This window comes from Tasmannia lanceolata, unplaced genomic scaffold (assembly GCF_043159265.1).
Source record: "Tasmannia lanceolata isolate RefF3 unplaced genomic scaffold, GAP_Taslan_0.1 ptg000004l, whole genome shotgun sequence".
Taxonomy (NCBI): Eukaryota; Viridiplantae; Streptophyta; class Magnoliopsida; order Canellales; family Winteraceae; genus Tasmannia; species Tasmannia lanceolata.
Window position 1 is genome coordinate 7,974,091 of NW_027518681.1, and position 23,675 is coordinate 7,997,765.

At 37.3% G+C, this 23,675-nt stretch overlaps 1 protein-coding gene across 3 annotated transcripts in view; it reads right to left on the reverse strand.

The window, feature by feature from the left end:
* LOC143876198 (Major facilitator superfamily protein) overlaps positions 1 to 23,675 on the reverse strand; it is a 35,438-nt gene that overhangs the window by 1,524 nt on the left and 10,239 nt on the right. For 2 of the 3 annotated variants that reach the window (XM_077377892.1, XM_077377894.1), the window contains 12 exons: positions 23,146 to 23,247; positions 20,893 to 20,997; positions 20,718 to 20,793; positions 16,384 to 16,458; positions 15,864 to 15,966; positions 15,702 to 15,767; positions 14,856 to 14,937; positions 13,607 to 13,704; positions 13,436 to 13,512; positions 9,255 to 9,368; positions 7,319 to 7,438; positions 416 to 544 (listed from right to left, as the gene is read on the reverse strand). In XM_077377892.1, the coding sequence (XP_077234007.1) occupies positions 416 to 544; positions 7,319 to 7,438; positions 9,255 to 9,368; positions 13,436 to 13,512; positions 13,607 to 13,704; positions 14,856 to 14,937; positions 15,702 to 15,767; positions 15,864 to 15,966; positions 16,384 to 16,458; positions 20,718 to 20,793; positions 20,893 to 20,997; positions 23,146 to 23,247 (1,147 nt within the window). The remainder of the gene's footprint in view (positions 1 to 415; positions 545 to 7,318; positions 7,439 to 9,254; positions 9,369 to 13,435; positions 13,513 to 13,606; positions 13,705 to 14,855; positions 14,938 to 15,701; positions 15,768 to 15,863; positions 15,967 to 16,383; positions 16,459 to 20,717; positions 20,794 to 20,892; positions 20,998 to 23,145; positions 23,248 to 23,675) is intronic. The other variant, XM_077377893.1, reaches the window with a different exon arrangement.

Genomic DNA, 23,675 nt, shown 5'->3' on the forward strand with positions numbered 1-23,675 from the left:
AACAACCAAATCTGCCATTATCAAACACAACCTCTTTCTACGAGGAACTTCATCTCTAAAACACAGAGAAGCAATGAACAAATCTAGGCATATTACAGTTAAAATAAAAGATAAATACGCAAGTACAGTATGCGGCTAGTTTATTTCAAACATTTTTCTAGCATGGATTGATTAAATATTTTATTTAATAGAACAACGGCACCGGACAATGGAACTACCCATTTGGATTGATTTATCAAATGGATATCTTCAGAGCCAACTTGTGTGTCACAGCGCTCTCCAGTCCAGAGAAGCACAAGCCAACAGTAATCATGGAATTATCAACATTTATGTAGAGTCATCTTATTATAGGATAGCGATACAGATTAATGTTAAACAGAGCCTACTATATGGCAACGAAAATGTAAACACAAACCTCGAGAACCCCAACGAGAGGTGAGGAAGGCACATCGCCAAAGATGTGGATTGCAACAGTAGACATAGCCATGGAGAGTGGTCTCATACTTGGCTTCACACAATGGAGGCATACATAATTTACAGGACCCTGCAAATGAAAAGTCAAGTAATGCCCATTATATATATATAGTAGTAAAAAACCCCATGTGATGGAACACAACATAAATAGGTTGTGCCCCAAAAATCATTTCCATAGGCTGATCCTAGCCCTCCAATCTATAGAGGTTTCCATAATATGTTGTTCCTCTTAAATCGGATGGTTAAGATCACCCTATAGATTTTTTATTAAAAAAGCATAAAGGAAGGGGGTAGGATTGAAATTATTTGGCTTTAATGGGTGCCTTTCTTAAAAAGCATAAAGGAGGGGGTAGGATTGAAAATATGTGCGTTGAATGGGTGCCTTTGTTAAAAAAAGTCAAAAAGAGTGATGTGTAATTCTACAAAAAATACTCTTATTTTCTCTTCTACTATATAGATATAGATATAGATATATATATTTTTTAAATTGACAATTTCATTGATGCTATGAAGATTACATTGGGGACCAAGGGTCCCTACTTGTATTACATAGAACCATTAAATATCAAACTTGTAATTAATATAAATACAAAATATTCCAACTTTCTAATCTATTGAGATGCTAAAGCTTAGTAATCTGAAGTAATTGGTTGACTTCCTAACATGTTAAAGCAACATTTTCAACTAGTCCACTCTGATCTTTCAGAACTAATCTAGTATGCTACATACGTGAGCTGACAACAAAGCCATCTTTGGGCACATATCAATGAGAATCATGATTATAATCAATGAGGGAATTATCGAAGAAGGACCCCTTCATTGGATTTATAAATGAAGACAAGTGCAATGATTAGTTTACATGAACTAGTGAAACCCAAGGTCAAGATAAAAAATATTGAAGCAATGATGTTAGTTTTTCATATTTCTTAGTTAAGTACATGTGGTGGGGTCATATTTTTTTTTATGACATAGGGTATCCCCACCCCATTTTAGGGCGGGACTAATCCCTATGGATGCACGCAATCACCCGTAATGTGGTGTGGTCATATGATTTGAACAATTTGGTACACAGACACTAGTCTTTCTCTTTTACTTTCTTTGTATTAAAGGCGTATATTAGGGTTATTGTAAATTTGTGAGAATTTTAATCAAATAAAATACGAACATTTCTCACTTTCATCCTTTCTGTTTTCTCTCTTTCCAAGCTTCTCTAGGAAACAATAAATCAGCCATATTGGGCCCATGAACTACAAATTGAGTCTTAATGGCTACAAATCAACTAGCCAAACTGGCATACCTTCTTCAAAATCTCGCTCGCAACCATGATGCTGTCCTCACTGCTATTTAACATAGGGAAAGTCGGAGAGTCAATCATTGACTCTCTAGTTAACTCAGTTTTGGTCATGATAAGTCAATCCAAAACTCATTTAACTTACCTGAGTCAATAAAAAATTCTTCATGCCAATTATTGACTAGGTTTTATTTTGGTCAAGTACTTTCCAAGTACATGTTTAAACACGAGTTTTCACATCTGAACATGCTCTTGCTTCTACCACCAACTCCCTCCACCGCCACAACTCACCCTAAATCAACTTTGTATTTTATGTAGCCTTTTTTTTGTCAATTTTCTAAATCTAGATACCAGAAGTTGCCGTACACAATCATTAAACAAGTCAACTTTTGAATGTTATTGATATGTGCATGCTTTGATGTCTTCAACACTAGACGAAATCTCGTACCTCATATCATGTGTTATTTTTATTCCTCAACTTTTATCCCATGTATACCCTGAATCCCTCTCAGAAAGAGATGTATAGCGCGCCTCAATTTCAATGGCATCCTCATCGTGGTCGACACACAACTCATCAGCTCATGCAGTCAGCTCCACACCACGTAGTGGCTTAGCTAGCAAACGGCCCCTTCCTGTCCACTTATTCTTCCTTCTTGCCCTCATGGCCCCACCATCACATGTTTACACAATGCTCGCCACCCCTTCATCTTCATTTTACCACTCCTCAAACTCAACTGTAAATCTGTCTTCTATTCACTAATCAATCACCATCACCCCTTTTAATCCATGCCCTCTCAAATTCCACAAACACCACCATCATCGAGCCTTCCTCCACCTCATCTTTGGTCCACCGTCAATCCTCGCCACGAGTAGCTACACCTTCTTCCACTCCACTCATATCCACACCATTTCCATCCCGTATGAGATGGCCATCAACCACCCAGCGAATCAACCTTGAATCAGTTGCTTCCCAGCACCAACCTTGAATCAACTAATTCATGAATCATGATGCAACTAAGATTTGGATCTTTTACGAAATCGAAATGTAATCTTGTTTCTCCTAATGTTTCCACCTCATCACCATAATGCATCTTCATATCCGGATTATGTGCTCGAGCAATCTTGTAGAATTTCATATAAGTTTGAAAAAGAAGAGACAAAATACAGAAGAGAGAAAGGAAGGGGAAGAAAGTCGGATGTGTTACCATTTGTGATAGGATGAGAAGTAGATATGTTAGAACGTAGAAGAAGACAAATATGGAAGAGGTTAACTAAGGACAATACTTGAATCGTAGTGCTTTGATTGATAGTGATCATTAGAAATTGTCGTGGACTTATCTCTGCGTTGTCTTACTAGGGTAGACCTTGAGCTGTTTCTGAGTGCTTTGATTGATAGTTGATTGTCGTGGACTTATCTCCGCTTGATTACGTATCATTTTTTTAGGATAGAGCCGCCAACATCAATAATCACCGGGAGAAAATGAAATCTCCAATACAATTATTTCCAAGATTTGGAGAGGTAAAAGTTTTTAAAAGAGAAGAAAAATAAGACCTGAAAGGTTACATGCATTGAGACATTGTTTCCTCCTCTCTGGATAGTAACATTTGTACCCCTCTAGGAAATAAAATAACCAAGGAAAACACTAATGAATTCAGCCCCTAGTTTATCCCTACCTTGGCAAAGAATATGAACAAACATACACATCTAAATATTTTCAACTTCTCACTTCCTATGTATTTAAGGATTTGGAGGATTTGAATGGTTTTCCTAAATACAACTAAAGACAATGTAAGAGCTTAGCAAACTAGTGGCTAGAATTGAACCAAAGAAGCCCACCTGTAATGAATTGGGCTTGTAAAAAAGCTGCAAACCACGAACCTGAACCTGAACCAAGCAATCTGATGAGCCCAGGTAACATAGGACAAGAAAATTAGCCACACGGAAGAAGAAATATATTTCTTTAGGTGGAAGAATAACCTTGACCAAGGCGGCATTGGCAAATATGCTGGTATACTATGTCTTTATTCAAAATACAGGCCATCGTTGCTCGAAAAATTGAAAAACTTCATAGGGATTTTCTATGGGAAGGTGATGGCAAGCAAAAGAAAACAAAATACCTTATGAATTGGAAGCGGGTATTGAAATTAAAGAAGCTTGGAGGCCTGGGGATAGGGAAAATTAATTTGAGAAACAAATCACTTATGGGTAAATGGCTGTGGCAATATGGCGATGAGAAGGAAGCTTTTTGGCAAAGAGTAATAGGTGATAAGTATGGGAGGGAAGCAGGGGATTGGATTGCTCGGAAACCGGAAACCGGCAACCCGAAAGGGATTGGGAGCGTGGAGGTCCATAGTATCAACAAGAGACGACTTCCAGAAATTTATAAGGTTTAGAGTTAGGAAAGGCGAAGAGGTCCGTTTCTGGTTGGACTTATGGAGCAGGGAAAGACCGCTGCACGAAGTCTATCCAAACTTACACAGGTAATGAATGGAGACTCCATGGTATCGGATTATCTAATAAGGAATGGATGGAATGGGGAGTTCTTCTAGAACATTAAGTTACGCAGGAATTTGAAGGACGAGGAAATCTCTTGTTTCGCATCACTGTTAGGGGATTTAAATTCCCACTATTGTTTGCATTTGAAGATGACAAACGTGTCTGGACTTCGGAATCTCATGGGGAATTCTCCGTTAGGTCTTTCTTTACGGCCCTGAATAACAGGGGGGAAAGACATCAAGGAGGGCGAGAATATGGAAAACCAGTGCTCCTCCAAGGGTAACGACATTTGCATGGACAGTCATTCACAAAAAGATTAACACTTGTGACAGGGTAAAATCGAGGAGTTTTCAATTGACATGGTGGTGTGTTCTATGTAAGCAAGCTGATGAAACGTTGGATCATTTACTCCTTCATTGCCCTTTTAGTTCAACTAGACAGGGGGAATATTTGGGGAATATGGACGTGCAATGTGGAAGTGCCTCCCTTACGTTATTATCTGGAATATTTGGAAGGAACAGAATAATCGTATCTTTGGTGAAACTGAGAAATGTTGCGACCGGATGGCTACGGACATCATGGTTGAATTGATTGCTTGGGTAAAAGGTTGTCGTGGGATAAATTATGGCGTCAGTGAAATATTAAGAAACTGGTCAGCAATTATATGGGAAAGAAAGGTAACTCAAAAAATCACTCCACAGTGGATGGCCCCACCAGAGGGGTGGCTTAAGCTTAATTTTGACGGGAGTTCACTTGGGAATCCTGGAAGAGCTAGAATTGGTGGTATTATATGTGATGCTGGCGGAAGAACAATAATGTCCTTTTCTGGCCCAATTAGCAATTGTGAGGCTAATGAGGCAGAAGTGAGGGCATTGCATTTCAGTCTCATGTGGTATAAATGTAACCTAACATCCCCATTGCTCATCGAAGGAGAGATTCCTCAAATACCATTGCTTGGGCCTCGGAGAATTCTAAAGGCCCGTGGCGGCTTCAGGATCTTATTGCGGAAATCAGAGATTTGGTAAGAGACCTCCGTCCCAAAATTGAACATAGAAGGCGCTCTGCCAATGAAGTGGCGGACTCTTTGGAGAAGGAGGGGGTCATGCTGGATTCGATGATTGTTCGTCAATACACAGTGGACGCAGGAGTTGGGAGGACCTAAATTTCGGATTGTCATTCTTTATGTAATTGCCTAATTTTTCGGTCTGGATGTGGGGATTATGTATCTCTGGTTGTAGGGGACATCTTGTCCCCTTCCTATTTTCGGTGTTTGGCTATTAATAAAGTTAATTTAAAAAATAAATAAATAAAAATAGGAAAGAGCTTTGGAACTCAATATTCTTCACAAGAATTCTAAAGGAAGTGAGAGGTATACCAACCCCCATTATCAGAGCAAAGAACATTTATGTTGGTTTCACCTTTAGTTTTCATAAGATATATCCAAGTAACTTGGAAAAAAAATCATCTATAAAGGAAACAAAATATCCACACCCAAAGGGTTTTGGCCACATAGCTCAATCAGTCAAGATTTTGAACCTCAACCTTGAGGGCACTGGTTTAATCCCAACATGCCCCCCTCCCCCTCCAAAAAAAAAACTATGAGGGAACGGCCCCACACAACATAATAAGTAATGTGAAACATAATCAAACCATTATTTCTAGCTGGAGGAAAAAGAGGTTCTACAATGCATGGACCGCTGACAAGCCTAATGCTGAAACTCTTTATTATTACAGGTTATACGTCTAGGAAACAAAAGACAAAGATTGGACAAAGAAATATGAACGATTCGACAATACTACGATGTCTCCCAGTCTTTATTCATGACATTATAATAAAGAGCCATTGATGTCAAAGGTCCAACATTATCCAAAAGGTATAAGCCGCCAATCTCATGACCACCACTCACCCACCTCATTTTCAGGTCCTGAAAGACACAATACAAAGGGGTTGAAGGTACACTGCAATTTAATTCTCTGACTACTACTCGCATATAAAGATTAGAAGAAAATGAAGATACAGAAAAAAGGATAGGGCCAAGGAAGGATAAATCACAAGGGTCCCCTTCCCAAAACTCAAGTGCACTACCCATCAGTTATTTTGGCATTATCTATACTGAGATATTAAAGGAGATAAAACCATCAATCTTTCCAGTCAGATGATCTGAAGCTCGTGAATTGACACAGAAGCATGATAAGTAGAAGAGTGGATACTTGACTATTTCACAATGGTCCTAGAGCTCAAAGAGGTTGATAGGTCTACAAGACGTTTACAAAGATCGTCAATTACTTGAATCCCAGTATCCATATGAGAGTTGCATGAGGCTAAATGTGGACGCACGGAGGGGCTTCATAACTACGCCTATCAGAAAGAAAAAAAACAAGTCTCCCATCAAAAGTAGTAGTATGAGAACGAGGCCTCTCAATTTCTGGCATGGATGAGAATGACAGTCCCAACTTCCAATACATGTCTCATGTGGGTCTCTTCTTCCCACGAAGCTTATCTTTCCCTGCGAAAGTCATACAACCCATATGGACTTCTTAAAATATAAATTAGTGTAAAGGTTCGTAAGAATATACACGAAAAAGTAGGTCCTCTTCATCTCTACTTCTATCAGAAAAAAACAAGTCTCAATTAGTATTTCGGGGTTCTAGAGCATGGGTTTGGATCTTTTCATGGCTAAGGACATAAAGTAAAGTGGATGATCCAAGTTGGGACTTGGGAGAATAAGTATATATCAATGACAGGTAATACCATTGTCGTAAAGGGACATCACTTAATTTTATACAAGTTTCCATTAATGAAAGATAGCTACAATACGTCCAACTGCCTTGGAATGACCAAGTCAACCTCTTTAGTATGGGTCTATTACAGGCTTACAATGCAAAATAGCCTGGTTGCTCAACTCTTAAGGATTACGATCTCATGTTCCAAAAGGTATGCAGTAAATGTTCATAAACAGTAACTATGCCAGAATAAGCATACAACGACACGAATATGGAATGAAAATATTCAGCTTGAAACTGAAATATAATTTTTTGTCTAATTAGAAGGGTACCTGTGTGGCAAACACAAGTAGTTCACCAATTGAAAAAAGCACTAAGAAACCATACAAGTTCGTTGAACAGAAGGCACTAAAGCAAAATATTGCTCCCAGAAAAGTTGCTCCAGAAAGAAGCTGCAAAGAAACAAAAACATAAAGTGAGCAGTTCAATGACCATAAGCAACCAAGTATATCGATCATAGTAGTTAACTGCTAGAAGGAGAGCAAATTGATGGTACTGCAATGATCTGTTTTGGGAGTCACGTGTTTAACTTAAACTACTATCCAACATTTGCTAAAAATAATTTATCTAGGTTCTAGACACAGGATATAGAGCCTAATGTTACTTGGAACATTAGGCTGTCCTGAGTTATCTTAAAAATTCTTCATATGATTTTTTCAAACTAAGAAAAAGAACAACTAAGTTGGAACCAATGTTACTTGGAATGCGGTTCATTCCGGTATGCGGTACGGGAACGGGTACTGGATATGAGGGCAGCCCGATACGCGCTACGATGCGGGTAGGCTAAGTTGGTTCGCTATTTGGGGTTGCGGGTCGGTTTGGAGCGCTAATCCGAGTCGTGCTGGTGCTCTCTCTCTCTCTCTCTCTCTCTCTCTCTCTCTCTCTCTCTCTCTCTCTCTCGTTTAATGTAATGCCAAGAGATTCTAAAGAATTGTTAGGCCTTATTATAAATATGGTGGTCAAACCAATCAATTAGTGGTTGTTGACAGTTTTTGGGAAAGGTAATCACATTTGACAGCTGTTTTTAAAAAAGAGGTTAAACTTGTAGTGCCAATATCAGTTTTTGGGAAAAGGTAATAACATTTGACAACTTTTTAAAAAAGAAGGTTAAAACTTGTGGTGCCAATATCAATAGGCTTGTAGGAAGATTTTTTGTTTATGTTTTTATGTGGCTGCATGCCTTCCACTATTTCCCTTTTCCCTCTTCTCTTATGCCATTTACAAACCTCTCTCTCTCTCTCTCTCTCTCTGCAAAAACAAGGAAGCAAGGAATGAGGTTTTACAATACTGTACATGGATTGAATTTCAACAGGCAATCCACTGTACATGGATTGAATTTCAACAGGCAATCTTCAGTAGAAGTTTCTATCGGAAAAACATCGGTTTCAGGTTAGTCTCTTTACCTCTTCCCTGTTTCTTTTTTTTCTTTTTTCTTTTTTTGGCCTCTAATGAGGTATGATTAGATTAAAGCTGGGAAGGAGTTATTTTTTGTTCTCTTTCCCCATCGCCCCTCTCTCTATACATCTCTCCCTTTCCTGCGGGTCGCCATTTTTGGCGATCCGGGTCGCAAATGACCCATGTTTGGGGTCGGCGGCCCCAGATCGCGGGTCGGAGGGTGGCATGGAGAACCCGATAAACTTGGTTGGAACACGATTTTATAGTAAGAATAACATTTCTTCTAAAAATAAAATATTTCCATGGAACACAAGAAAAATGAACATCTTCTTACTAAAAATAGCATCCAAACTGAGATTGCACAAACTACTTTTCTGGCTAGTGAAACCATGGGTACCTCTAGTCATAATACAGTGATTTGATTAGAAACATACATATACACCTATGTGTTCATATGTTTTGATAACCGATATCCACCTAAGAGAACCTGGGTTTATCTGAAAGCATCCCAAGCATTTGATTTTTTAAGTTCTCATAACATTAGTTGAGAATTAAAAGTCATATACAAGGATTCAGCCCAGTCAAATGACAGGAAAATTGAATGTTTTACTATTAAATTTGCATGCTGATATTTGGGCTTGGATGACAACAAAGTGATTAAACTGATGCTCCATTGAACTCGAACCTTTTTTTAAACTTATTAACTTGAAACAAAAGGAATAACTGCAGTGGTGTTGTTGCAGTGGGACAAGCTAATACATGTTGAGCATCATATCTGGAATCATAAAAACATCCTCACATAACTACATCTACCTTGAAAGCATTAGAGATTGTAGAGTGCATGCGATCAAGAACGTAACCTCCACCTAGTGTTCCAAAGATTCCACACACAATTGTAACCCCTCCAAATATCAGATCTGCATTACTCTGCCCAAAAAAACCTGACTCATAAGATTATAACAATAATCTGCAAAGAAAGACATACAGGTATAAAAGAGAATAACAATTATCTAGAGCTTATGAATCGTACATAGAGGAAACATACATATGAGAAAGCTTATGTATGGGAAGTGAAAGGAGGACATAAATAAATTGTGAAAGCTGAAAACAATGAACTAGCATCCATGTAAATGACGGGAAAATATATAGGTATAAATAGAACAACAATTATCTAGAGCCTATGAATGGTAGAGGTCTATATAGAATCGTAGATTACCTATGATTTAACCGACATTTTGAATTTATTGCTGACACGAGTGTCCTGCCGTTTCCGACACGACACGCATGTCCACACATGTCGACACTCCTTTTGACACTTTTAAATGTACAACTAGAAGTGTCAGACTTAATGTGGGCATGCCAGCACATTTTTTTACCGTGTCAAGTGTGACATTCTGTTTTATTATTGAACATTGTGTTTACCTCTTTTATTATTAACTCTTCTCTTCTTTAACTACTATTTGTTGTTATATCTCATCCCCTAAACCAAAAACAATAAACAAACTCTTATTCCAATACTATATTCATGGTATCCTATTGGTCTCCCTTTCTTGCTACATATTGGAGATTGAAGAGCATAGGTTAAATAAATGAATGCGTTGTTATTTGTTTATCTCATGTTTGTTTTAGATTATAGTTGATTAATCCTAATTTGTTTTAGATTATAGTTGATTAATCCTAAGATTTATTAGTTTGTTAAATGAATACCATATTTACATTGTTGCAAATTACGATAGTAACAACTCAACTAAGCCTTTGTCCCAAACTAATTAGGGTCGGCTAATAAATCCTTTCGAAAATTTTCATGAAGTAGGTGAAAGAATCTACCCGGCTCAAATTGATTGAGTCTAATCCTAACACTAGTTGGGTTTGTCAACATGGATCATTTTCTTCCATTCTCTCCTATGATCCTATCCAATGTCATGTTCTCTATTAAGTCCCTAGCCATCAAGTCTTTCCTCACTGTTTCTACCCAAGTTATTTTCGGTCAGCCCCAACCTCTTTTTACTCCATCAACTTGGCACAAGTCACTTCTTCTCACTGGAGCATGCAAAGGCCTACGTTGGATATGCCTAAACCATCTTAAGCGATGCTCTCTCATCTTCTCCTCAATTGGTGTCACCCCCACCTTTTTACGGATGTCTTCATTTTTAATTCTATCTAACCTTGTGTGGCTGCACATCCATCTAAGCATTCGCATCTCCGCTACACTCATCTTATGCACATGCTGCTTCTTGGTGGACCAACATTTTGAGCCATACAGCATGGATGGCCTCCCACCTGTACGGCATAAGATGAGTGTAGTAATCAAGGTTTTAAATTTCAACCAAAATTCGAAATTTCGGGTTTCGGTAGAGGACGAAACCCGAATCGAGTATACCTGAAAAGGTATAAAATTTCGATCGAAATTTTGTTTAGAAATTTCAGGAATTTCACCCAAAAAATGAGATTTTTTCCGTTAAATAATACTTTCCCAAAATTACCGAAATTTCGGTCAAAATTTTCTATGGAATAAAATATTGCTTTATTTGATTTCATGGATTTCACCCTAACTTTCAGAATTTCGGCCTAAAATTTTGGTTTCAATGAGGACTGAAATCACCCCCGAAACCTAAATTTAAAACCTTGGTAGTAATCAGTAATTTTGTAATTTTATATGTATGTGTGTGTATGTGCGTGTCACCATTCTATATTTTTAGGAGGTGCCATGTAAGGCACTTCGTATCCGTGTTGAAACTCAACACACGAATCCGTATCTACAAATCATGATCATATATACTTTATGTTTTAACCGTGTCCCCATTTCTAAATTTTGGGGGTTTGCCGTGTCCGACACTCTATGCCCATGTCGACATGCGACACTCGTGTCCGTGTCCACAAGTTATAGTAGACTACTGAATCTTGGATAGCTAAAAGCAGTGTTTAAAAACGCGGATTTGACGCGGAACGCGGCCAGGAAAAATCCTTGTTGACTCAACGCGGACGCGGCCAAGAATGCAGTTGACGAGGTTGACGCGGTCATAACTTGGGAGAGTCGAAGGAGTTTAATGACTATGTAAGGCAAAACGCGGAATGCGGATGTGGTGCAATGCGGAATGCGGCCAAGGCAAAAAGGAGTCAACTCGGGGGAGTTCCTTGTCGAGTCAAGGAGTTTTTGAACACTGGCTAAAAGGGTAGAAAAAGTGGTACACAAGAAAAGGTTCACATTAGAAGGTGAAGCCTCTAAATGGCAACACTTGATTTTAAGCATAGAAGGGACTTCTGGAATCAACCTGATTCTAATAGATCTGACCATCAGATTTCAAATCCATTAGTTACTGATCTAAACATGAACGGCTAAAAAGGAAACACAGGAAGACGGGCACTTAAGGCAGCTACAATATGAAGCCATCTTACTTATTTTGGCTGTAACATTTGATGCAGCTGCATCTATCTATGATACCCAGATCCATTAGAAACACGGGGTGTCCGAATATCAGATAAGGATACTGGTAAGGGACACACATTGCATACTCTTAATCCATATCCTAATTTTAATTTACTTTTATTGAAGATTGAAATAAGAGTCGACTCATGCTGCCCATTTGGGATCATTTTGCTCTTGCTTACTGTTCAAATATAAAAGATTAAATAACGCCATCTCCATCAGCTTAAGCTTTTGGAGTAACTGGTTGTTTCACATGGTATCAGAACCAAAGGTCCTGAGTTCAAACCTCCTTGATGGTTGTTTCACATGTGCCACATGTTGGCCAACCCTAGGAAGAGGGACCACACGTGAGGGGAGTGTTCAAATATAAAAGATTAAATAACGCCATCTCCATCAGCTTAAGCTTTTGGAGTAACTGGTTGTTTAACACATATGATGCAATGTTCATATGTTTTGTTTGCTCTTTTCAAAAACTCACGACTGAACTGGTTTTGAACATACTAAATAAATAAAAATTGGCTTTCAGAATACTATGTCGCTGATTAAACAACATATGTTCCAACTACTGACTTGAATGACCGATCCATTGGATAAATAAGTCAAGCATATCCGTTTGGGCCACAATCTTACTTGCATTAAGATACACATCATAATGTTTTATAAAATAAATAAAAATTGATGCAAGTTAAATTGCATTTTTGTCCTTCTGTTTACACAAAAATGTTCTAGTTGAGAAAATTTAAAGCCCAATAAATAAATAAAATTGAGAAAATAGCACAAAATGAGAAATAATCATAAAAACTTAAAAGAAAAAATAATGTCAACTAGAAAGTTCGCAACCTAATAGCACAACCAAATAGAATGTGTGACATAGATTATTAGTTATTTTTATATTGTTTTGAGAGTTAGGGCAGACCGAAAAGTCATAGGTGGAAATATACTATTAAATGGGGTTTCCTTTAACGGAATGAAGAGCAACATTCACGAAGCGCATAATTCAATAAATAAAGCTCGAGAGGTCTGATTAAGACTCGAAAGTAAGCCCCAAGGAAATCGAGCTGATGATATAAATATGATGCCATGCTAACATCAATAGTAGGCCAAAGAAGGCTCTACTTATCATGACAAATAGCAGGTTCAGTACTCATAGTTTACACATTTACAGCAGTCTTCAGTGAATATTATTCAATTTCCAGTTAAGTTTATATGGGTGTTGGTGGGCCCTGTCAAGCAAAAATGTTAATACTGTTTGCTTGAGGAATTTAAATCATATAGCACTAGAAAGAGCCATGTTTTGTGGTCCACCGATAATGAAGTTTTTAAATATGGGTACAAGGAGAGAGAAAAATAACAACACTTGAGTCAGCCACATTATTAAAAAGTCTCAGAATATTTATGCCATATTTTATTGTCATTATTTCATATTTTGCCAAAAGTTGAGATTCCTCTTTTATTTCTCTTTATAATTCATTGGCATACATTTCAAATTAGTTTGTATATTGAGTTATTGACTCTACCTAAATGATAAAATGTATAATAAAAACAACCACGGCTGAGCAGGGTTTACCATGTGATAGATCTCATAACCAGCCTTGGGGCCCCAATATGAATAAGCTCCAAGGACAAAGTTGTAGGCAATATAACCTGCACGCAAAATCTTTTTACTAATGCAAAATAATACAAGCATAAGAAATCCATAGTTATATTCAAAAATTAAAACGGATGGGTAGAGAAATACCTAATACGTTTACGACATAAACCTTATCAAGTAATAGTACTTTCATATCTTTCCAAAACTTCGTAGCTTGATTCAAAATCTTGCTTGCACCTTTTGACCTGCCATAACAAAGGGTGGGAGTTAACAATAAGATTTATTTTAGACTGGCAAGTTAAACTATTGGTTCGTCGATAAACATAAATGGGAAAAGCATGGCAACGAATGTTAACCGATTGAGTTTAAATAGCTCCAATACAAATAGTAACAAACACAAGTTATGGCTTTAAGGAGAGAGTCATCAGATAAAAAATAAATAACATTTTGCGAATGCAACCAATGAGTTAAAATGCCCTTTAAATGAAAATAAATAATAGGCTTGTAAAGGAATAAGCTATGGATAAGTCATAGTTACCCAAATCCAAGCAAGGTTCTTACATGATCCAAACAAATATTAGATATCTCATATATGCGTGCGTATCGAAAACTAATAAAATGTGAATATGGTAGAAAGGCAAAATTTCTATTTGCCAAAAAGAAGATTCAGGTCTAGTTCCCACTATCCGTTCATAGTAAAACAATGCAATTTGATAAATGATTCGGTGAAGTTGAAAATGCTACTGTGAAGTTGACCGTAACAATGTAGGTGTCCAACCTTCCCTCATCCTTCTCCTCACATCACCTTCTGATTCACGGAGCTTTCTAAGTTGTTAGTTTTTAACTTTCTAAGACGTCTAACAAATGAATAGTTTGGATCCTAGAAACCGTTAAAAAAAGGCTTGGATCCTAGAGAGAAGTGTTCCCCACCAGTATTAGTACCCGCCCTTATTTTTCTTTTGAAAGATAGGGCCCGGCATTATAACCCCACCCTCTCTCTTATGAATGCATATACAAACATACAAAATATGGAATCCAAGTATTAGAGATTCGTAATGACCACCGGTCCACCGCCAAATCGTTGGGATCGGATGATAAGAATTTCATTAATGTACTTAAAACCAGAACCAGAGACTTCTGTTCTTTTTGAAAGTGTGATTTAATCCAGAAAGGAAATCTAATAAATAAAAATAAAGTAAGTATGCATAAAGAAATACCAGGACAGGGAAATGAGAATCGCTCAGCAAGTGCTCTCCATCCAACAAATATTTGCTTACATGGATGACAAAAAATTGAACATATATAGCAAGGCAGACATGCTCAAAGATGCAGGATATATTCCTATGGGTATATACACAAGAAACATAGCATAAAATAATAGTTTGGATATCCTTACAAGGGAAATTTCTTCGAGATGTTATCGTTTAAGCCTTCTTTTCCCGTCAATGCGCCAACTGTACCTTCAGACATCTTCAAATCTGAAATTAAAGAATCTAGACATCAAGTACCAAGAAAGAAAATTCAATTCACGTAGAAAATGAATCAACTCTACATGGTTTGCCTTGGTTTGCATCCAGTGAATCCCATTAAAACAGTGATTTTTACTTTTTACTGTACGACTGCAGATCAGCATTTCAACCATTTAGCATGAAAGATTTTAATTGTTAAACTCTATTACTTAGGAAAGTACCATGGTCTTTTTTTTTTAATGGTAGCATGGTCTCTAGTATTTGTTGTTCCAATAGCAAGCATTTTATAACAATTGCTTTTCTTAAGTAAGGATTTAAATTTCGGTTTTGGTCCCTACTGAAACCGATTTTATTTTATTTTCAAATTTCGGTCATTTCGGCCGAAATTTTTATAACTCCGGTCAAAAAGACCAAATTTCGGCCGAAATCCGAAATTTTCAGATTTCGGTCCCAACCCGGCCGAAATTTAAAACCATGTTCTTAAGTAAAATTTCTATTTGGAAGAACTTATCATATGCAGACAAGTATTTCAAAAAAACACCGAAGTCCATGGAATGCTAGATTTATATAATGGTAAGAGCCTTGATTGATGCATGCATATTATACAGTAAGAGTTTCAAGTTAAGAACTACATAGAACAACAGAAGAAAAAAACTTAGTGCATCTTGGAAGTGTATTGAACCATGTCCAAATGACTGAAAGGTGTACAAACAACATGGGTACGGACTATACTCACTAGAAAGCTTGTTACAAAATAAAAATGCATGGATTACCATGAACTTCTGGAGCGACTATTTCCACAGAATTCAATGCTTGTTTTGATCCAGACGAAGAGAAACCTGTATTTCCGGACTATTTAGTAGCCCCTGGGAATTTTTTGAAGATTGAACAAATCAACACCTCATAAAAGCATAAAAATGTAATAAACCACGAACCTTTCAACTGCAAAGGCTTTATGAGAAAGCCAAGAACAGCAAATGGAAGCATCAAAATTGCCTCTCCGAAGAATGCAAAACGCCAATTAGAATAGCCTCCAACCTACATTTAAAAAAGAAAGAGAACAAAAGAAATTAACCATGTGTCAATACAGTGGGAAAGAAATACATTGGAATTAGGCATTTCAAACATGGATAGCAGTGCTTCCAAGATGGTCCCAAATGCCCTATATAGATAGATACCACTGCAGAAAAAATACAGCTGTGACCCTCCAAAAGGACAAGTGGTAGAAAATATCAACTGTTGAAACAGTATGCTGGGACTGAATTCCAGTTCTCAAATTCAATAGGACAGCCCTTTGTGAAGCCAGGCATGATGCCTTGACAGAAAGTATTTGATGCTCAAGCTGAAAATAAATACAAAACAGATCCACTAGACAATGTTCTACTAACTGTTCTCTGGCTATCAAACTACATGAGCATAGCCCACATTAAAATAGTAATTGATAGATAGCCTTACCAATCCCCCATAAACATAGCCAAGTGCAACTCCAGTTGGTATGCACATGTAGAAGATCCCAAGCCACGAAGTTTTCTAATACCACAACAGTAAGTAAAATATAAGCTTTTAAAGCAAAGAAATAGCATGCTCAACCAAATTCTGAATTCGAATAGAGAACGTAAACATGCATAAAGGCATCTAAATCACATCTCAACTGACATAAATGAAATAATTATAGATATGATTGAGATAAGACACCACTTACAAGAAGTTAGAAAGAACATTCTATCTGAGTGCATACACTTCATGTTTTACAATTGTATCTTAAATGTTTTAGATGCTTTTATCACGCATGCTTTTTCAATGACTTCTACACCAGTCGGTTTTTCTGGAAGAAACCCTAGTACTTTGGAACCAAATTAGATCCACATCTTAATCGGGCATTTTCAATTAAACCTATAAAGAAATTGGATGCTTGTTTTTTATTAGCAAGTCACAAACATCTGGAGAACAATGTAGACTGAACCAAGCACATAAGCAAAACCGTTCCATAATTTCCATAAACAGATAATCTTCCAAAATCTGATGATCTGTATTTCATATAAGTTTTCAGGTTTCAGCCACTTCACAAGAGGATTTCGGCAAGGGATCATAAGGATAGTTCACGGAGAGCCTTTTCTCAAACCCCCATTGCCGGAAATCCATGCCTTATAAGGATCCCACACTTAGTCCAACAATTGAAGCTTTTGGTGGAACAACAGCATCATACAATATCACTACCCGTGACAATATGAAAAGAACAAAGCTCCACTTGGGAATTTTTTTAATTTTTTTTTACGTGTAGAAAAATGGAAGAACCAATTAGCTATAGTTCCATCCACTACAAGAGAGCAAGGGAAGAATTAATGTAAGGAACTTTTTTCTTCCCAAAATTATAGAAGGTGAGCAAGGAGCCTTCACTAAAGGGAGAAGCGTGATTGACAACATGTCTTGTGCAGGAATTGATGCAAAGCATAGATAGTAAAATCAGAGGGGACATGATGTTAAACTTGATGTGGAGAAAGCATATGATTGGCTTAATTGGAAATTCTTGCAATAAGTGCTGGAACAATTTGGGTTGAAGGAGAACTGCATAAACTTGGCCAGGAATATGACTCAAGAATGTCGATATTCACAAGAATGTTGGTATTCGGTTCTTATTAATGGAGAGCCTCAATGGTATTTTAAATTAACGAGAGGATTGCGCCAAGGAGACCCAGTCTGTTTATTATAGCAGATGAGGTTTTGAATCGAGGCACTAAGCAGATCTTTCAAAGAGGAGCATCCCAATACTTCAATGTGCCCAGGAATTGCATTCCAATAATGCATAGTTTATTTGCCGACGAAACTTCTTCTCCAACGGATCTAAGCGAACTCTTCAAGAAATCACGAAGTTTATTGCTCCCTATGAAGCTACATCGGGTCAGAAAATTAACAAAACCAAAAGGTGCTATATATGTTCATGTAAAACTCCTCCTAGCAGGGACCAAATTATTGTTAATTACAACAGGCTTTCACGAAAGGAGAGATACTTTGAGTACTTGGGAGCTCCAATATGAAAAGAAAGTTATAAGGCCGGACATTTTGAAAAGCTTATAGATAAAGTCAGATTAAAAAGTGGAAGGATGGAGTCATTTACTGTCTAGTGGAGGAAAGGTAATGCTTGTGAACCACATCCTTAATGGTATGCCCATTTTTGTCATTTCAGCTCTCATGCCTCCAAGCTCTGATCTAAGCCAGGTTGAAAAGATTATGTATAATTTTTTGTGGGGGCAAGATGACGAGAAGAGGAAAAGACACTACATTTCTTGGAAGAATATTTGTCGGCCATGAGTAAAAGGTGGTCTAGGGACTATTCCTCTAATGGAGTTTGCTATGGCATTCCCGCCTAAAAGCTATCCAAAATCTAGCTATGGACATATCCGTCTGGAGCAGATTCATGAAAGCCAAATATATTAGAAAAGGGAGCTTCAATGAAGTGCCTTATAAAGCAATGGATCTAAACGATGGAAGGAAATGTTAAAATTAAGAGACCTGGTTCAAACATAGCAGATGGGTTGTTGGAAGAGGATAGGTGAAGTTTTAGACTGATAAATGGGTTTGGTGCTGCTTTCTAATATGTCTTCTCTCTAATGAGGAAGGGATAAACCTGGAATTACAGATAAAGAACGTATTGGAAGGGAACGGTGTGGAATGTGGAAGCTTTTAGCGACAACCTCCCAATCAGCGTAGTTAGACAAATTCAGCAAGTTAAGATTTTCCGGGATGATGAGGAAGAAAGATTAGTTTTGATTACATCCAATACGGGTGAATTCAGCCTTGGGACAATGAGGAAGACTGTCAGAAATGGAGGATCTGATCAAATTTGGGAGCACATTCCTCCCAAAGTAAGTGCCTTCACATGGAACATCTTCCATAATGTTGTCGCGGCCGACCTGTGCATCAAGGATGTGCACATTACTCTTGCGTGTTGCGTCCAAGTGCAATTGTTGTGATAAATCAAGTGAGGAAGACATCAGCCATCTCTTTATAAACAGTGATATAGCATTTTGCAGCTTGGAGATTCCTAGAGCCAGAATTAAGAATGGATCAGTCAAGGGCAAACAATCTTGCACAGACTCAAATGTGAATTAAAGAAGCTAGCAAAATCTCTCTATCATGAGATTTATTAAAAAGGCGACGGCTACGTTCCTAGTGTGGGAAGTATGGATTGAGCGGTGTGCAAGAAGGATGGAAGGAAAGATCATGAACGCAACGAGGATCATCAGCAACATAATGAGATGGCTCATGGATTCGGTTAAGCTGGTCAAACGGAAAAAGCAGCCTTTCTTGTGACGGTTTCGAATTCTACAGATTCTTTGGATTTGAAGTAAGGAAGCCGAAGAGAACCAATCCAAATTAGCACCTGGACAAAACATGAGAAAGGCAACCTCAAGCTAAATATAGATGGAACATCTAAAGGGCATCCAGAGCCCTCTAGTGGAGGAGGAATTCTCTGGGACTTCAAAGGGAATATGGTTGTGGCTTCTCATATTTTTATGAAGAAGGGACCAACATGCATGCGGAATGTAGAGCGCTTATTGATGGGCTTCATAGTTGCAAAAATCTAAACATTAACAAGATTCAAGCTGAAGTAGACAGCAAAATTCTAGTGGATCTTGTGAAGTCTAATACTAGATGGCCTTGGACTGTTAATTACCATCGCCGTGAGATACATGATCATCTATCAGAAATGATTTCTTGGTTTCTCACCAATAAAGGGAGGAGAACTTGGTGGCAGAAGTGTTAGCAAATGAGGCGTGTAGAACCACAGAAAACAGTCTGTCCGTCCTAGGATGAGCTTCCTCGAGAAGCAAAGGGGGTTGTTAGGTGTGATAGGTTGGCGATTCCAAACATCTGCATTAAACCCTTAACGGTCTTTCACTTATGCTTTTTAACCTTGCTTGGTTTTGGTAGGCTCAAGGTGTTGTGTCCTCCCTTTGTAGCTTTGTCCATGCTTATTAATAAATTTCAAGTGTCGGCCTAGTTTCCTAGCTAAATTCCAGGTAAAAGAAAAGTAATGTAAGGAACTTGATATTAAGTTAAAGTTTGGAATAAAGTGGATGTTTGTGAATGAGGGAGGAGCCTCTTCAGTGATAAGAGGTGAATTTTGTGGAATATTTCCCTTCCTGAGGTGATTTGAGGAATTTAAAGTAAAAGTTGTTAGGATAAAGACATTCCTTGTTTGGATGTAAAAACTTAGGCATTTCAGAGCAACATTTACATCGTGAGTGGAAGGAAGTAAGTTTTGGTTAGGCTTAGAATGAATAAAGTTGTGTTAGCCCCTCCCTCCCTCCCTCTTACTTAGAAGGCTCCCTTATGAACATTAGAGATCCATCTGGATTCTAGTTCTGCTTGATGAGGATAAATTTCTTCGAAACAAGATACAAAGCACCATGATAGGGAGAAGCACTCTTAAAGCAGAAATGCATCTCTAATGCTCATGAATACAAAGAAAATCGATAGATTTTGAGGGGAAACTTAATCCCTGAACATAAAAAAAGCAACAGACAACAATATCAAAGCCCAATTACAATAGAGAATTCATCTGAAAGAAGAGCCAAGTCATACTACTTTACCAATAGACAAAGAACATGTAGAAATATATTACAAAATGATCAAATACATCAAATGCAATGCTCCTCATGATTTTATCATAAGCTAGCATCTGCCAATAGAAAAAAATATTATCAAACTCAAAGAACTTTAGACTATCAAACAAAGATAAGAGGATTGTCTCCATGTTGATGATAATCAAAGAGATAAAGCAAAACCTGAGCAACAGGGGCATTGTCATCAATAAATGGAGCTGCGAGACTTATGAATGAAGCTTCACCAACACCAACAAGCCTAAAAAGCATAATCGAGGCATAAAGTATAAGAGCTTACAAGGTAAAAGGATTCTTCAAATGTTCATTTAAACAGAGGCACGGACATTGATACACTTACATACGGCAAATTGTGATGGACCAAAAATCAAAGGAACAACCACAACCAGCCATAGCGAATGTCCAGACTGACAATCCAACTCCAATTAGCCTAAACGGATTATGGCTGCAAAAGCCAAGATAGACAAACTCATAAATCAAAAATAGAGAAAAAGGAAAATGGCCAAGGTAACACCACAGCAAGTAAGAAATAAAATACTCTGAGGAACAATAGCAGTCAAAAAAACCCTAACTAAGTAAGATCATAGAAGTTTTCTAGACCCCCATCCAAATTTTCAGTCTAATGCACCAAAGCATGGTAACAATTTGAAAATGAAAACATCACAATTAAATCACCCATTAACCTCCAAAAGCAAGACTAGTTTTTTGGGCATGTGCACAATAATTACAAAGCTATGTCACTTGTAGCATAAATACCGAAAAGAACAACTGAACAGTATATCTATTTTACAACAGGTTTTACATAGTCTGAACTGATGAAAATTTACAGTCTAAACTTTTGAATAGTTGGTGCTTTGGCCACTAAGAGTGTTCAAAATTACCATTCCTGCATCTGTATACTGATAATCACAATAACCGCAACCATGAATTTCTTGTTGAACAAAAATATATGAACTAGCCAATATTTAAAAGAAGCAGATCAAACTTTCTGAAATTTGGAAATGAAAATGTTAAAAGTGATTCTTTAAAAGGTAAGGATTTGTAATTTATTCCAGTATAGGCTTCAGGCCTCTTCGAATACCACCAAGATCGTTCCTTATGTGCAAATAAAATAATTTTAAGTTAATCTAATTTGCAAATGGGACATCAAGGGCACTTTGGAAGCCAGCAAAGAACAAATCTTTTTTTTTTTTGAATGGTAAGAATAAAACTAGTAAAAAACCATTATTTATATATAAAATTATATGCAAATAAGACTGCATGCATATAAGATTATACAAATAACTTTTGTGGGTATCCAAAGATGCCCTTCACCATTACTTTAAGATAGATTGTCAAATTACCTTAAAAAATGGTGGCCCAGTGCATGAGGCTCCTGCCATTGCGGATTCTGGGGAGGGCTAGATTGTCAAATTACCTTAATTTACTTATTTGCAAATGGGACATCAAGGGCACTTTGGAAGCCAGCTAAGAACCAAAAGTTTTTTTTGAATGGTAAGAATAAAGCTATTTAAAAACTATTATTTATATATAAAATTATATGGAAATAAGACTGCATTCATATAAGATTATACAAATAACTTTTGTGGGTATCCAAAGATGCCCTTCACCATTACTATTAGATAAATTGTCAAATTACCTTAATCTACCAGCAATTAGTCAAAGTCTCTCAACTTCTGAAAAGCTAAACTAGCTTGGCGATAAATTGAATAAGACTCCAATCTCCATTATACATTACGGTTAATACTATAGAAACCAATTATTGTCAGTAAGATTTCTCAACATCGAATGTAAACGTCAACAAATGCAACACTAAGAATGCTTCTTTATTTCCCACATTGACAAGGCAGTGAAAGGAAACATAACGGTCCTAATTACAACTTCATGCATAGATAAGTGCCTTTCAAGAAGTGAGACAGGCTAGTTCTAAGCAAAAATTTGGAACGGTGCAGAGAATAACAACTTTATAAATAGACCAGTGCCTTTTAAGGCATGCACATGCGAAACCAAGACATGCCTCAAGAACAGTAATACAAAATATAACGTGAAGTCTTCCCTCGAGGTAAAGTTCTCTCATGGCAAATGCTTCAGCTGTTTGAGCAGTGAGTTGTACGCCACCATAAACAAGGCATACACTTCAGACATAGAGAATTCAAGGCAGCATATTTTGGGACTGTTAACCTTTCTTATCATTTGTTTTCCCTATTTTCCTGCTCTTACCCTGTTGGATAATTTGTTTATAGTATTTCACTTGACAAAGCCAAAACTGGAAAACCAATTGTCATCAAGAAATTTTTTTTGGTGAAGGTTAAGCCAAGAAATTGTTTCACCATATCATGCCTGTTCAATGGAGTTAATAAATGCATTTAAAGCGATGGCAATACATTTGGATGCTTCCTATGAATGAGATGACAAATCACAATTACACTCAAGCATCAGGATTCAGGTGGCCCTTTCACTCGTCTACCATATGCTATTCAGGTATATTGAGTTATTACAGTCATTCTACTGGCAGAAACTCGAGACATGAAAAGAAAGTTTTAAATTGGACAAACATCTGTTAAATATTGATGCATTTTGAGAATGAACTTACCTCTTTGCCAAGGATGCAAATATCGGAGAAGAAACCAGAAGTCCAACCATGAATGCAGATGATAGAATACCATCTTCAAAATTGTTCAAGTTAAAATCCCCCCTATACACAACAGTGAAATCGATCAAAAACTGAACAAATATGAAAAAAAAGACTCATATAGAGGAATGGATTATTGAGAATAAAATAACAGAATGGACTGGTGAGAATAAAATAACAGACGCTGCATTCAATTTGTGAATTTTCTAGATTTCTGGTAGCAACAAAGGATGACAATGGAGTTTTTGCTCTACTCAAGTAGAAATGAAAGCTAAAATGTACTTAAACAGGAAAAACAGTATCCAATTAAAGAACATTATATTAAATCTGCCTATTGTTTCAAGCAGAGTACTTTTCCCAGTGTTCCATGCAAATCTTGCTTGCACTAGTAGAGATGGGGCCATTGATGAGGACATCCAACCAAGATTTCGAGCATACCAGTATAGAAGGAGGCGACAGCAGCCGCACATCACCTCCATTTGGTTCGATGA